General features: G+C 62.2%; 1 protein-coding gene across 2 annotated transcripts; it reads right to left on the minus strand.

Moving 5' to 3' along the window:
- Window positions 1-103: 103 nt before the first annotated feature.
- Window positions 104-13517, minus strand: CRTAC1 (cartilage acidic protein 1). Of its 2 annotated transcripts, XM_040606462.1 has the most exons (16): window positions 13414-13517; window positions 9700-9896; window positions 8229-8425; window positions 7184-7314; window positions 6399-6555; window positions 5775-5909; window positions 5378-5523; window positions 5055-5191; window positions 4293-4375; window positions 3705-3805; window positions 3452-3620; window positions 2812-2957; window positions 2638-2680; window positions 2021-2164; window positions 708-833; window positions 104-323 (listed from the first exon to the last, which is right to left on the minus strand). In XM_040606462.1, exons 1-16 carry the CDS (start codon window positions 13456-13458, stop codon window positions 196-198), a joined length of 2085 nt encoding a protein of 694 aa, XP_040462396.1. In that variant the 5' UTR covers window positions 13459-13517; the 3' UTR covers window positions 104-195. The 2 variants fall into 2 exon arrangements, with proteins under 2 accessions (XP_040462396.1, XP_040462397.1); XM_040606463.1 differs by lacking the exons at window positions 104-323; window positions 708-833 and adding an exon at window positions 1502-1760.
- Window positions 13518-15499: the final 1982 nt, after the last annotated feature.

A 15499-nucleotide genomic window follows, 5' to 3' on the forward strand; every position in this document is an offset into this window, starting at 1 on the left:
AGCCTGGAGGAAATAAGGGGGAGGTATGGGACAGTCCACGTGGAACACAGGGACAGACCTGTGTAGCAGTCACATGTCCCCAGTGACAGGGACTCACAGGGAAACCAGTGCAGGAAAGGGTTTATTCAGTTGGCACTGGGCACAACTGGCCCAGGGCTGGGGTAAGCAGAGGGCACATGGCTGTGCTGGGGCAGGCTAGCTGCGCTGGCAGCGTCCATCTGCACCCAGGGAGAAGCCCTGGCGGCAGTGGCAGTGGAAGGAGCCGTGGGTGTTGTGGCAGATATGATCACAGGGGCCAGGCTGTGCCTGGCACTCATCTACGTCTGGGAAAGAAGGGGAGAGGATCAGACCTATGCCAAGGGTACGGGGCTCGTCCGGCATGGGCAGGGCTGGGTATGGAGGAGGCACGTGGGGGGCAGCTCTGGGGCTGGGTGGAGCTGGGACACAGAAAGCATCTCTAATGCCTACAGCCATGCAGCTGTGGTTCTGTCACACTTGTCCCCAAGGCTGCTGGGTAGCAGGTGCCTCCTCACTCCAAGTCCTGCACAGTCACAGACTGTCCATCCTGCCCCCCGTTTTGTGTTGGCTGGGGCTACGAGCATAACAGGGCATGCCAGGAATCAGCATCCCTGCTCCCAGGGCAGCATGGCAGTGGCAGGTGGGTGGACACCATGGGCTGCCCACCCCCGCTGCCTGCAGGTACTCACCCAGGCACTGGCTGGCAGAGGGATCAAGGGGGTAGAAGCCCGGGCGGCAATGGCAGGCATGTGCCCCAGGGGTGTTGGTGCAGAGCTGGCTGCAGTTGTGCAAGCCCAGGGCACACTCGTCGATGTCTGGTGGTGGGGAAGAGAGCAGCACGGGGTTACAGCACGCAGGGAGAAGGCAGCACAGACCTGTTGTGGTGGTGTGGGCAGGGCTGCCTGCTGCATCCCAGACCCTCCAGTGTTGCTTATTTGGCTGTGCTCCCAGGGCTGGGAGCAGGGCCGGGCAGCAGCAGAGCTGCCCAGGGCCACCATGCACCCTCCAGCTAGCTCCTGGCCATGCTCCCCACCCCCAAGCCCCCTACCCATGCAGCCCAGGCAGAAGCATGGGCACAGCCCTGCCCTGCACAGCTCAGCAGGCTGGGCTAATAGACAGGATATAGTTTATTGGGGGAGTTCTCTGGGAGAGGGTCTGGAAGACTGAGCAGGGTTTGACTCCAAACAGTGGGGTCAATACGTTAAAAAAAACAGACCAGGAGGGTCCTTCCTCTGCAGGGCTGGGGGGACCCTCCTCTGCCAGGGCTGGGGAGGGGGGTCTCCCTCACTGAGGAGTGGGCAGGTGAAGCACACACGTCGCAGGCCAAACCAGCAGGCACATGGTACGTCAAGGCGACGGAGCAAGCGACCACCCGGGAGGCACCGGTGTGGCAGGAGCAGCACTGGGGCGGGGAGGTGCTGGCGAAGGGGCACTGCCCCGGGGCTGCTTTCCCAGACACGATGCAAGGGGCAGCTGGGCTCCGTGCCTGTCCCATTGCAGGCCACCCCCGTAGGGCACAGCTGGCACTTCCAGGGCAGTTCAACATGGAGGGAAAGAGAGAGAAAAAGAGACAGGCAGAGGCTGGCCGGTCCTTCCGCCAAGGCTGCTCTGGCGTGTTACGGGCAAGGGTTAAAGTGCATAGAGGCAAAGGCAGAGTCCGAGGACTAGAGGGAGGAGGGTACTGTGGGGGAGCCCGTGCCAGCTCCCGGCGGAGGGATATCCCCCAAAAAAGGCCACTTGAGCTGCACAGAGAAGGAAAGAAGGAGCAAGAGAGAAAGAGAAAGAAAGAAGGGGAGTCAGTGGTGGTTCAGCAGGAGGCACAGGATGAACAAACACAGAGCCAGGGTGGAGGTAGCTGGTTAGCCACCCAGCAGGTTGCAGGATGCGGCCAGGCCTTTGGCAGGGGTGCAACAGCATCCCAAGGCAGCGCTTTGGGGCTGTCGCCCACTGGATTGGCCAGGCTACAGTGGCATGGGCTCAGGGCATCCCAGCCATCACTCACCCACGCAAGCTGTGCCATCCTCATTGGGCTCGAAGCCCCGGCTGCAGCGCTTGTTGCTGCGGCAGCGGTACCCGCCATAGGTGTTGATGCAGATGGGCTTGTCTCGGGGGCAGACAAAGGGGAACTCTGTGCACTCGTCCGTATCTGCAAGCAGAGGGGACTTGGTGTGAGAAAGGTGGGCTGGGAGCTTGAGGCTACTGGCCATGGCCCCTCCAGTTTCCCCTGCATGTGCTAGATGACTCCCCTAACAGGTAGCCACACACGAGCCATGACTGCCCAGAAGGCTCACAACATGGCCATGTTGCCACATCCCTGCTGCCCCTCCATCACTTGTGGCTCTAGTGCAATGCCCACCCTGCCACACGCCAGCTATGCCTCCCGCCCCCGGAACAGCGCTCCCCACAACACCACAGTCCCCCTCTAGAGCCGTGCTCTGCCCCCAGTCCCAGGCAGGCAGCCGTACCCTGCACTGAGCCATGCAGCAGCCCTGCCTTATGTGCCCAACCACCTCCCCAGCTGCCACCTCCCTGTAGCAGGGTGCTGCCCTCATGCTTGCCGTGGGGCCACGCTGCAGCACCCCAGGTGCAGGCACGCCTGCACCCCCAGCAGCTACTCACCTACACAGCGTCCGTTCTTGTGCTGGGAGAATCCCTGCCCGCACTGCATTTGGGGAAAAGCAGAGACCACTGGGATGGGGAGAAATCAGCCCTGGGAGCCACTGAGCCCACAGAGCCCAGCCCCTTGTTTCTGCCCCCAAAGCCTCCTGCCCTGCACCCACACCTGGCCCTCACCTCCAGCGGGGCAGGCATGAGCTGCTCCTCCACATCCAAGGGATAGGGGATCTCCAAGACAGAGTTTGTCTCGCTGCTGGCCACAGCTCGTGCCACAACACGGCCATCCGGCCAGGTCACCTCCAAGCTGCTGGCTTCATCGTGCCCTGCAGGTGGGCAGCTCATCAGGGGGGGGGTCTCCGGGGCAGGCAGGGGCTGAAAGGAGGCCAGGGGCGTGGTAGAGACAGAGGGGGCAAAGCCTCCCCTTGTTCCCTGAGCCCAGCCCCAGGTGACCATGCTAACAGCCCATGCAAGGGGATGTAGCTAGAGGAGGGGTGCATGCAGGGACAATGGGATGGCCTGCCAGCAGGCAGGGACACCCCTGCAGGCTTGGCTACCAGCCGTGCTGAGGCAGTGGAAGGTTAATGGGCAGAGAAAGCCCTGGTGCCTGGGCAAAGCAGCAGGCAGGGGGTGGGGAAGAGGGCAGTGGCCCCTCGAAGCAGGGCTGCGGTGGCTGTGCACCCTACCTGCAGTCTCCTCCAGAGACCACCATGGCCAGTGTGATGGGTGTGAATGATTGCTGTGCTGCATGGCACCAGGGCAGCAGACATGGCCCCTGCCCAGGGGGGACAGGCAGCTCTTTGCCTCTCCCACAGCTCACCCAGTCCAAAGTGCGCCACAGGCTCCATCTCACAGAGGTACCCTGATCCACCGTCAATGATGCGCAGGTGGGCCCCGCTGCGCCGCGTGAACAGCACCACTTTGGCTCCTCGTGCAAAGGCCCCGAAGCGGGTGCGGGGGATGACACGCAGCCAGTTGTTGCTGGTGCCCTGCAAGGGAGAAGGGAGCAGGGATGCTGAGTAAGGAGAGGCAGAACGGACAGGGACAACATGAGGACCCTCTACTTGACTCACCTGGGTGCCCTTGAAGATTGAGATCGGTTGTGCCATGGACTCTCCGTGAGACAGGATGAGGTCCAACATCCCATCACCGTCAAAATCTGTCACTGCACCTCCTGCAAGGACAGGATCATGTCATGTCTGCAGCTGACCCCATGTCTCCCAGTGCTACACCCTGCTGCCAGTGTGGGCTCCCACAGGTGGCAGCTGCAATCCCAGCAACGCAGGGGCAATAGATAAGAAGGGGTGACTCCAGGTAGGAATAAGGGTCCATGCATGGGTGACACCCTGCAATTAGGTGGGTCAGCTCCCTGAGCAGTGGAGGGGACAGGCAGTGCCCAGGAGACTGTAAGACACAGAAGGCTGCCTGGCCCCCTCCCAAATATAGAGCTACACCCTGTGTAACAACTGGAGACAGCACTGTTCACTGGGTATGGGTGGAGGGAGAAAGCATGGAGCTGCTCCTGGGTGACAGGGGCTCCAACATGCTGATGGGGAGCAGGCAGGTGACTCAGCCAGGCATGCAGCATCCTCAGGCATAGAGGGTGCCAGCTGATGCTGTGGTGCACCCCAGCATAGGCCCCCATGGCCAGGGACACACACCTGTGCCCCGTCCCTCTGGCTCCAGCGCATCTCCTGGATTCAGCTCTTCCACAATGGGGTCTGAGTGCTCCCTGCGGATGAGCCTGCCGAGCACAGACAAGGGCATCAATGCCAGCCCCTGCAGCCCCTTCTCAGGAAGGGCTTATCCCCTCCTGTAGCAGCATGGTAGAAGAGGTGACAGCCCCAGTGGCTGTCCATAGTGGCTGGGGGATTGGACTGGCCCCTGCCTGTTAGCACCTCACGTCCCCTCCCCATTCAGGGGTGACAGGGATGTCATGAGAGACTGGCTTTTGTGGGTCTGAATAGCAGAGCAGCAACACCATCTCCAAACACTGCTGCATCTCTCTGGGACCAGAGACCCTCCCCAGGGGCTCCCTGCCAAGCCACTGCTCTCCACCCATCTGTGGGTGCCAGCACTGGGTGGACAACCAGCTCCCACTGCCCCACATGCCAGGTGAGGAGATGCCACACAGCAGTAATGAGGAATTCACTCGCACAATTAACAGAAGCCACAAACAAGCTTCCATATCACCACTAATCAGCAGTGCCAGGGACCCCAGGGGCTGCTGCAGGCACGATCGCAGTGGCTGGTAATGACACCGGGAAAGGTTCAGTCACGGTGCCTTTTATTAGTTGAGCCTGAGCAGTGGCACTGCTGGAGAGGAACCCCGTGAGCCTGGGTGCACCATGAGGGCTGCTCAGCCCCCCTCCCCCCGCGGCGTGGAGGCTGTCCTGGCTCTCCAGTACCTGCCAGGCTCCTACCGGAATAGGCGGTTGGCAGAGGAGCCGCGGTAAGCAATGTTGTTGAAGAAAACCTCCAGCTCCTGATCGTTGTCGAAGTCTGCTGCGATGACAGTGCGGACTGGGGATGGCATGGAGAACTTGGGGGTGGCGATGTCCTGTGTAAGGGATGGGCATGGGGTGACAATGGGCACAGGGAGCAGGACACCCGGTCCCACTTTGAGTCCTCTTCTTGATGGGAATTGAGGCTCAAAGCCACATCAGGGTGAAGATGGCCCCTTTGGCCAAGGAGACTCAGTGTCAAAGCCAGCAGAGGGGTGGGGTGGCATGGTCCCAGCCCTCACCCGGAATCGGACACGCCCGGGACCCCCGCTCTGCAGGTAGAGGCGGTGTGGCCCGTTCCAGTTGCCATAGACAATGTCCACCCGGCCATCACGGTTGAAGTCAGCCAGTGCCACGCCACGTCCATGCTGGTAGGGGTCATCCAGCCCTGGGGAGCCACAAGGGGACGGGGGAGACAGAACCTCCTCCCTGCCTACATCTCCCCGGGATGCGCCCCACAGTCCCCAGACAGGTTCTCCCCACACAGGGCTGTACCCCCATGCTGACAGATGCCCTGATCTGCCTCCGGGCCCCCAGGGCTATCCCCCCACCCTGCACTCAATCAGCCCGTGCAGACAGGGGCAGGCAAAGCCAGCCCTGCCCTGAGGTCCCCAATGCCTGGGTGCTCCCCCTACTCACCCACAGCAGCTGCTACATCCTGATACGTCCCATCCCCCAAGTTGTGGAAGAGGAAATTGGGGCTGTTCTCATTACCACAGAATATGTCGGAGGCGCTGTCGCTCAGGATGGGGCCCACGGCCACCCCACGACCCCCTGGGGACAGGAGCCCCAGGGTGAGGGGCCAGCTGGTACCCTGCCCCAGTGGAGTTTTTGACCCCCACGCCCCCTCAAGAGCACCAGGTGGGCAGCACTAGGACCCCCGGCGTCCCCTCCTCTCCCACCTCCCACCTTTAGTCCCTCTCGTGAGGCACTAATTGGGCCTGGCAGCCGCTTGTGTCACTCCCAACCTTAATGGCTGCCATCACCATGGTGACAACACTCCTAATTAGTGACAATTTACCGCTGGTGAGACGGGGCACGGCGACGGCCGGGCAGCGTGGGGCGCAGGCTGGCACGCTGCCGGCCGCCCTGCGGGGGCTCCGGAGGGACCATCCCCGGTGACCGTGTAGTCGGGCGTCCCGTGGCCCGGGTGGCTTCCACGGGCCGTGGGGCTGCCACTAGATGGGGCAGTCAGGCAGCCTAACGCGGGGACGGTCGCGCCGCGCTGCCCCGTCCCCTCGGCGGCGCCGCAGCCGCTGGTACCTGTGTACTTGCTGACGCCAGCCTGGGCGGCCACGTCCACCAGCACCACGACGCCACGGGCAGGGTCACTGGCGGCCACGTCCATCTCGATCAGAGCGTGAGGGCCCACGTTACCGCTGGCGTAGTTGGCGATGTAGATGGAGTACCTGCCGGAGCCCTGCAGCCGCAGCATCTCCTCAGCACCCACCCGCCCAAAATGCATCTCCTCTGGGACCGCAGGAATCCTGCTGTGGGGCTGGATGCTCTCATGGCTCCGTGGGACTAGGCACCACTGCCATGTACTGAGCAAGAGCTTTGCAAAATCCATGGTGAAAAGCATCCTCGAAGTGGGGATGTGCCCCATTGCCTCCAGGAGCTCTGTGGTCCCCAGGCTCACAGTGCCAGCACGGGCAACCCTACTGTGCCAGGTTCCCCCTCACCCCCACTGCCTCCCTTGTCCTGTGCGGCAGCTAGACCCTGATTTAGTGATAATCGTTTGAAAACAAACCACTGGAGGAGGAGGAAGAAGAAAGAGCAGGTGACAGGAACATAAATCACCTTGACAGGCACGTTTATCAGCTGGTGGCAACCGTGTGGACAGGTGCCCACAGTCCCCATGGCTGTAGGGGCTGCCAGCCCCGACAGTCATGGGCTGCTGGGGGGCACCCCTGGCCCCAGTGCCGGGTGGGGTGGGGCTGATGCCCAGATGAGGGGAGAGGTCCCCAGGATCGTGTGGGGGAGGGCTGGAGGGGCAAAGGGGGTGGGAAGGGGAGATGCCCCCTGCCTGCTGTGCCCTGCCTGCTCACCGTCCGGTCCACACAGGCAACAGAGCGCCCGGCAAAGCGGCTGGCCACATCCCGGTTCACCTCGTCACTCAGGAGGTCCTCCCAGCGCCCATCGCGGAGCTTGAAGAGCTTGTCCGTGTAAGTAGCCATGCCTGGAGGGGGCATGGGTCAGGGGGCTGCAGCATCCCGCCTCCTCCTGAGGAGGGTGCCCTGCGGCAAGGGGAGGCTGTGGAAAAGGTACCCTTTCCTGGAGCATCCCAAACCTCTGCTCTGTCTCCCACAGCCCCCAGCAGTGGCACAGGGCCAGGCTGCCACTATGAGAGCCCCTGTGACCCTTAAGGGCCACTAGGAGACACACAGAAGAATCAAATCATTAAGGTAAAATGTGTCTCAATGGGGCACAGCCCTGTAGATCATACCCAAGAAGGTAAAAAAAAAAAAGATAGATTCTGTGCCTAGCACAGGCAGCAAGCTGCACTTGATTTAGAGACAGGTGTGCCGGCAGCCACCGCCAGCTTGGGTAATTAGGAGCATCAGGAAGACAGATCTGCTGCCTGGAGGTCAGGGCTGTGGGACAGGGACACGGCAAAGCTGGGCTAGAGCACCAACCGAGGGAGCTCCAGGGATGCCCAGTGTCAGGCTGGGGTATGCACATCTCCCCACAACAGGCATCCCAGAAACTGGGACAGCACCGGCAGGGCAGGATTAGACCTGTCTTAGTCCAGCAGGCCCAGGATAGCCATGGCACAGAGGGGTACAGCTGCTGTGGGGCACAGCTGGGATTTGCAGCACAGGATGCCTGTGGTAGGCCAGCCCCAGGGGTCAGGGGGGAAGCTGCTGTCCCACTCTGGGTGCTGCTGGGAGGGCAGTGGGCAGCTGGAAGTGCTGACTTGGCGGCTGGTTGGGCTCGGTGTCCCGCCTGCACTGCCATCAATCAATGGAGCCACTCAACTGAGAAATTAACTCCAGCCCGCACACATCCCTCACGCGCCGAAGGTCACGGGCGGCCGTGCTGGGAGCTCCCCCCACACCCAGGGCTCAGGACACCGCTTCCTGCAGGGCTCACCAGAGAAGGCATTGTTGGTGTTGAGAAAGTAGATCTCCTCGCGGCCATCCCCATCGATGTCGCAGGCTGTCACACCAATGGCATTGCCCTGCCGGTCCCGCAGTGCATAGTACGGGGAGTCCCGCTCATCCTCCGCCACATTCACCAGCCGTCCCCGCACCTTGTCATACTTGAGCACCAGGTTGGGGCCATTGTACCTGTGGGTGTGAGCAGGGGCAATGGCTCCCTGAGGCTTGGGGACAGGAGGAAAGCTCCCATCCTATCCCTAGGAGGACACCAGGTGTGACACTGGCTTTTCCCCATGATGGGCACAGCAGACATCTGTGTGTTTCAGGGAGGCCGGTGAACCTGGGTTGCCATCAGCACGCAAATGTGGGGCTGGCTCCTGGGTGTCAATGGGGAGGGCTCAGCTAGACCTGTTCCAGCCCAACACTGGCATCTCACATTTACCTGGCCTGGGTACCCCAGGGCAGTGCCAGGACAGGGGTGGGTCCAGGCACCAGTGGGGCAAGATGGAGTGCAGGTCCCTGCTTGCAGCCCTTTTCTTTCCAGGGCAGGGAAACTGGCACACAAGGCAAATCCTCTCAGCATGGTGCACCCCACCGGCTCCCTGCCCACTCCTGCCCAGTGCACTAGTAAACAAGTTATACAACGGGCACCGCGGCTGCTTACAAAACCCCGACTAGCTGCCTGGCTCAGCCCAGCTGGGAGTGGTGGCCCAGGCCCCGCCAGGGTCCCTAGTGCTGCCCCTGGTTTGCTGCCTCAGGGTGATGCTCAAAGCAGCAGCAAGGCCAGACTCAAACTGCCACCGTGGTACCCCCAGCTCCCACAGTCCCATCAGATGGGATCCACGGGAGTGAGGGGCTGCCTCCCGCTGAGCGCACCTGTGTGTGCAAGCCTCCTTCAGGGGTAAGCACTGTGGTGTGTACACAGACACGCTGCACTGGTGGCTCACAGCCACATCCATGCACACAGAGCCTGCACTGTGGTCACCACTGTCTCCAGCCAGGGCAGAACCCTCTGGCAGCAGCTGCTCTGTGTCCAGCCCCACTCAGGTGCCAGCAGCACAGTACACAGCTCCCTGCCTCCCCAGCTCCTGCCAGCCTTTCCAAGCCATCACTCCAATAAAGGGCTATAAAAAGCCTCCAGCCAATTAACTGAACTTCTGGAGACTGCCGAGTCCCATCAGTGGAGCTGAGCTGGCTGGGGGACACACTGGATCTGCACTGCACGAATCTCAGCTTCTGGGAAGCTGCCACTGCTCCTCAGGGCCAGGACAGAGTCAGCCACATCATCCCACACAGGCACTCAAGTAGCACCAACACCCTATGTGGGTGTACACAGACCCCCATCCCACCACCCCTGAGCACAACCTCCCATCCAGCCAGACGCCCATGGAGGGGCAAGCAGCTCCTGTCCCTGCAGGGCCACCAGGTCCTGCTGTCCCCAAGGCACTGGGTGCTCCACTCACCCTGCCACCACGATCTCAAAGTTGCCATCAGCATCCAGGTCAGTGACTGCCACACCATAGTTGAGTTGTGTAGGGTTGCTGTCATAGTCAGGTGGTAGGAGGCGGTGGGTGACAGCCATGAACATGGGCTCACTGCGCTGGGAGCTCTCACTGAGCCAGGCCAGGGACAGCAGGCACAGCACCAGCATCCTGGGCACCTGGGAGAGACCTGCAGCCCATCAGCTCCAGGAGAAGACCCTGCTCCCCAGCACTGAAGCACCACCACCACCACCCTTGCACAGGAGACACTCTTTCCACTTCTTGTCACCCACCCCAGCCTGTGCCACACCAGCAGGCCCTTGACCCTTGGGCACTACCACAGCCCAGGCATCCCCATGCATCCTCCTGGATGCAGCTCACCCTCTGGGCTTCCCTGGGACAGGACCGTACTCCAGTGAGCTGGGAGCTGCAGCTGAGCAGGAGTGGGACCTTGGGAGCCCTTCCCATGGGAGGGACTGGGGAGGCAGCAGGAGGGCTGCAGAGTGCTGACAAAGCTGGGCTCAGCCCCAGCTCGCCCTGCCCCAAGGGGCTGCTGGCACCCAAGATCCTGGCAAGTCACAATGCCAATCACTGCTCCCTTGGCAAAGCCAGAGGAAGTAGGCAGTCGCTGGGCTGGGAAGCTTGTCGCCTGTCCAGCTGGTGTTCCAGAGCTGGGGAAGGCCACAGGTAGAAAGTGGGAATACCCTGCCAGTTGACTCCTGTGTGCCTCAGTTTCCCTACTCTGACTGATCAGGGATGGTTTCTGCACAGGGATGCAGCGAGGAACAGGAGACTGGGAGGAGAAGCTCAATTAACCTGGACTGCGGAGGACAGTGTCTGCCAGCACTGCTGGCAAGGCTGCAGAGATTTTGGAGTTGGCTCTGATCTGGCTGTAGCATGGGTGACAAGTAAGGTGGCACTCAGGACAGGACAGCCAGCCCTCACCTCAGGCCAGGCAATCCCCTCCAGTGAGCTGTGCCCCCCCATACTATGGGCACAAATACATGTGACAGTGCTCCAGCTGGGAGCAAAACCAGGCTGTCCTGCTCTCGCAGAATGGAGGGATGGCTGGGGTACCCAGTCACCAACGCAGGGGACACTGGTTCATGAGCCTGCGCCATCCCCTGGACAGGGCTGCCCTCCCAGTACTATCAGGGGGACAGGGACAAACGGCCCTACTGCCAGCTGGTCCCCATACTGCAGACCCCACCAGCAAGCAAAGGAAGCTGTGGCAGCTGCAGGGTGCCACATGTGCCCAGCATGGGGAGGGGGAGATGCCCAAGGCTTAGATCCTGGCAGACCCAAGGGGCTGCAGGGAACAGCCCACTGCTGCCACCCTCGGGGATGGGAATGGTCCTGGGGTCTCTGGGGAGCCAGGATTCCCCTGCCAAAACCAAGTAGTTTCCAGCTGCAGAGGAAACCTTGAATCCCACTGCCTTGCCTTCTTGTCTGGAGCATCTCTCCAGGAGCAGCAGCCTGGGACCTTCCCTGGTGCAGGTGCCCTATGCAAGGCACATGTGATGGGGGCAGGGTTTCATCGGGTTATGCAGGAATGGGACAGTCCCTGGGTGACACTCTGCAGTACCAGGCAGTGAGGGAGGGGAAATCTTTGCCACAGCCCCACACTGTGCTTACCCAAGTAAGCATGGGGAACTCATCCACATGTGGGCTTATGGGTGCAGGACTGTCACGTGGGCACCCTGCTGATACAGAGCAATGCCCCCTCAGCCCCAGCCAGGTGATGGGTGGCTGTCCCCAAGCCACTGGCAGAGCTCTCCCTGCTGTGGCCCCTCCAGCTCCCACTTCCTACAGCTTGGCTTGCTCCCCAGGTACTCCCCCCACCCCATCCAGCTGCAGCCAAAATCCCTCCAGGCTGGATGGAGCCTTTCCAGGAGGAAACAATGTTCCTGATTGGAGATGAAAGGCTTTTCCCAGTGAATCCGGTGCTTGGTGCCATGGGGAAGGGATGCATGGCCTGTAGCCAGGCCATTTTGGGAAGAGGAAGGTAGGGAGACTCAGGCTCCACATGGCAGAAAGGGAAAAGCCTCATGGTTCCCAGTGTGCTGCTGATGGCACTGAGGCCCTGGCGTGAAGCTCTGCCTGAGGCTTGAAGCTATGGAGTCCTGCTTGTATGCAGGGCAGAGCTCAGCCTGTCTTGTCCCAGCAGAGCCACATCCTGTCTTGTGTTGTGGCATCTGGTGGCAAGGTCACCCCAGGACCTGTGGTCACTCCAGAATGCCTGCTCAGCACGGCTGAGCCTGGTGACACAAAGCCGAGGTGCCTGGCAGGAATAGAGGCAGCAGGGGGATGGAAGCAAGGCTGGGGGTACCACAGGCACCCACACAGAGTGCTGGCCTCATGGCAGGGATGCAGCGTGTAAGGCTCATCTGTCCCTATGCATGGCTGTGGCTGGCAATGTCCTGCACAGAAGGGACTGGGAAGGGAGCCGTGGGGTCGGCAAGTGGTTGTGCCCCAGACCCCTCGCCACAGGTGGTAAGATGCTGTCCCCAGGGCTCCTCACATACCCGCATGCATATCACCTGCCCTTGGCCCACATCATAGGGACAGTAGGAGCTGGCAGTCTGCACAGCCACCCCATCCAGCATGCCACCATGACATTGCTGCCCACCGCACCACGCACCCCAGTGATGTCATGCTCCACCACTGCAGTGACATCCCATCCCAGGCCGCAGTCACCTCCAGCACCGCTACGACATTGCAGAACATCATGCAGCAGGGGCCTCATCACACCCCAAAGCAGTGACAACATGGTGACATCACAGCACCCCATGACATCACGCTGCATGTGCCCCAGTAATATCATATTTCTGTTCCTGCCATTCCCAGGCTGCCACAGCCATGCCTGCCAGGGCAGAGGACAGACAGGAGATGTCCCACAGACCCAGTAGTCCCTCTCTTGTAGCAGCTGAGCTGCTCAGGGATGCCAGCAGTGCCCCCTCCACAGCACCTCAGCCCCTGCAGTGCCTCTGCTCCGGCCAAAGCCCTTAAGCCCTGGTCCCACTGCTCTGGCTGCTCACTGCTGCCATGGGCTCAGCGCTGCTCCCTCCCACGTCCCTCTCACAGACCCTGGCCTGTGCATGCAACCTGTCATGGATGCTTCTGACAGGCCCGGAGCCCCCAGCTGCCAGCTGGACTGTCCCTGTCCCCTCCCATGCAGGACTCCTCAGGGGCAGACCCAGCACGCTGGGGCTCAGCCAGCAGCAGCTAATGCAGTGTGGAGATGAGCAGCCACCTTAGCCTCTGAGCCCAGCCCCAAGGGACACCAGGTCCTTGGGGGGCTCAAGAGCCACCAGCACACGGCTAACCCCTTACCATGCAGGCAAATATACGGCTGGACCCCTCTCCTCCACAGCCCCCAGCCCCTCCACGGGCTCAGCCACCACCAAGCACAAGTGCCTGTAGAAGAGGCGCTGTCCCTTGCCTCTCGCCATCCTGACGCCCCTGCCCCGCTCCATCCTCCCGAGCCCCGTCCCCCCCATCCCAGCATCTTTCCCTCCCCGTCCCCATCCCATACTTCATCCCACACCTCTGCGCTGCGGGGGCGGGCTGCGTGCCTGCGGTCCCGCTCCACCCGCCACCAACTTCTCTCCGGGCCGGTGACCGTGCCGGAGTTGACACGCTGCCCCCTCCCCGCCCCAGAAAACTTCGCGGAGCAGCAAAGCGGCCCCTACTCACGGGCCAGGGGGGCTGCCCGGCGCCCCCGCGCCGGCGGGAGCGCATCCCGCAGCGCCTGCCTCGCCGCCCGCCGTGCCGCCCGCCTCCGGCTCCGCCGCTCCCCGGCTTCCGACGGGGCCGGCCCGGCCGAGCGGCGCCTTATGTATGGCCGGGCGGCGGCGGCAGGCCAATGAGCGCGGTGAGGGGCGCCGCTGCCAATGGAGAGCGCGGAGGTGGGGCCGCGCCGCCCTGATTTACTGCCCGTATCGCCGCGGCGGCTCCGGCTGGGATGCTGCGGGGGCACCCGCCGGGGGGCAGCGCCCCGGGCCCTGACCCCGCCGGGGCTGGAAGTGGGAACGGGGGCTCCGGGGCGACGCTTCCCGGGTGGCTGGAGCCGCGGCGAGGGAGCTGGCTGGCCGCGGGGGGTCCCGGCTCGCGGGAGAGGAGCTGCACCCCCGCGGTCACCCCGTGGGCGCTGGGGGGTGGGCGGCACTCGGGGCACGGCGGGGCACGGCTCCCCACCTCCTGCGTGGGCAGCTGGGGCGACGGGGCCAGCAGAGCCAGGGACCGGCCCTAGCCTAGGTGCGGCGGGGGGCGCCCCCCGGAGCGGTGCAGCTGCGGGCGCGGGGGGGAGCCGGGCAGCCCCGGTAGCGCAACACCGAGCTGCGCCCCGAGGGCTCAGCACCCACCCTGCGGTCACCCACCTCCCTCTGCAGGGAGCCCGGGAGGGGCTGTGCCCCGGCAGCCAGTCTGAACTGGGAGGAAGGCCCATCTCGGGTCGTGCGAGGCACTGACCTGCCCGAAATCTTGTAGCTACTGGACGCCTGGGGCAGGATGGCACTTAGCCCGCAAACCTGCCTTCCCTGACACATTTCTCCTGTGCGGCTGCTGTGGCGATGGGCACAGAGCTCTCTGTGTGTCTCTGGATGCAGAAAGTAGCTGCGGCTGGGACTGGGAGAGCACTGGCAGGGCACAAGGCTGCCAGGTCACCTCAGTGGAGCAGGTTTGCAGGTGCTCCAGTATGGAACCTGGGGCTGCAGCCACCAGGAGAGGCAACAGGAGACACCAAGAGAGACACGCGGGGAGAAAGCAGGAGCCACAGGAACCCACACCATTCGAGCTGCTTTGAGTGGCTAATCAGCTGCCCTGCTAAAACCCTTATTTCTCATTTGAACATTTCTGGCTACAGCTTCTGCCTGTTGCTCCCAGTTCTTCTCTCCCTGCTGGATTCAAGAGCTCTCCAGCCACAGTGGTTGTCTCCCACAAAGATGCTTCCACGTGGCCATCAAGTACCCCTTGATTTCATTTCTGATGACCCACTCTTAACAGGGCTTGCTGTGAGGCTGCCTGCTGCAGGGTCCCCACAGCCAGCACGAGTGTCCAGGCCTGGGGAACCGGCAGGCAGAGTGCCCCCAGAGCTCTGGGGTGAATGAGGACATGAATTGCACATGTGTGATGGTCATGCTGACCTCCCATCCCTGATGGGTTTGCTCAGCATCCCAGCCTCCCCGTGGCAAATGCAGAGAGTAGGGGTAGTTCCTGCCCCACTGCAGTGCCCCACAGCCCCAGTGCCTGGTTGCAGTCTTGCGTGCATGTGTGTGCTCAGGGCAAGTACCCCCTCTGCTGAGTTGTTAACTCATCCCAGATTTAGTAACCACCTGGGTAATTATTAGCACAAACTCTGCAAGCCGGCTCTTAATGCCATCCCTGACTGGCAGGTACAGAACTCAAATGCCGGCAGGAAGCCAGCTCGAGCATGCCAAGACTGTGAATGGTGCTGGGCACGCTGGCTCCCTGGGGCTGCAAACCCAGCATGCCAGCACACTGGGGCTTGGCCCTGGACCTGAGCACGTGCACACCAGCAGCAGACACAGGCAGGCCTGCTAGCACACCAGCATACCTTGCACATGCACCTGTACGTGTGTGCACACACAGGTGTGCATGCATGGCATGCACTGCTAGACATGCAGCATGGTGTGCACACATGCAGCTCCACAGCAGCACATGCAGATGTTAGCAGGGATGTGCTCATACCATGACACCCCATGGGTATACTATGCTACATGCATGTGGGGCACACGTGCCCAGCCCATGCTACCAGCACCCA

This window comes from Falco naumanni, chromosome 9 (genome assembly GCF_017639655.2).
Source record: "Falco naumanni isolate bFalNau1 chromosome 9, bFalNau1.pat, whole genome shotgun sequence".
Taxonomy (NCBI): domain Eukaryota; kingdom Metazoa; phylum Chordata; class Aves; order Falconiformes; family Falconidae; genus Falco; species Falco naumanni.

Bases quoted from the DNA above. Each gene is read 5' to 3' on its own strand.
- CRTAC1 (XM_040606462.1), bottom strand. From the start codon at position 13,458: ATGCGCTCCCGCCGGCGCGGGGGCGCCGGGCAGCCCCCCTGGCCC. The intron at 5,910-6,398 runs GTACCAGCGGCT...TCCTGTCCCCAG, and splicing joins TGGCGTCAGCAAGTACACAG to GGGGTCGTGGGGTGGCCGTG. The intron at 2,165-2,637 runs GTGAGTAGCTGC...CTCTGCTTGCAG, and splicing joins CAAGAACGGACGCTGTGTAG to ATACGGACGAGTGCACAGAG.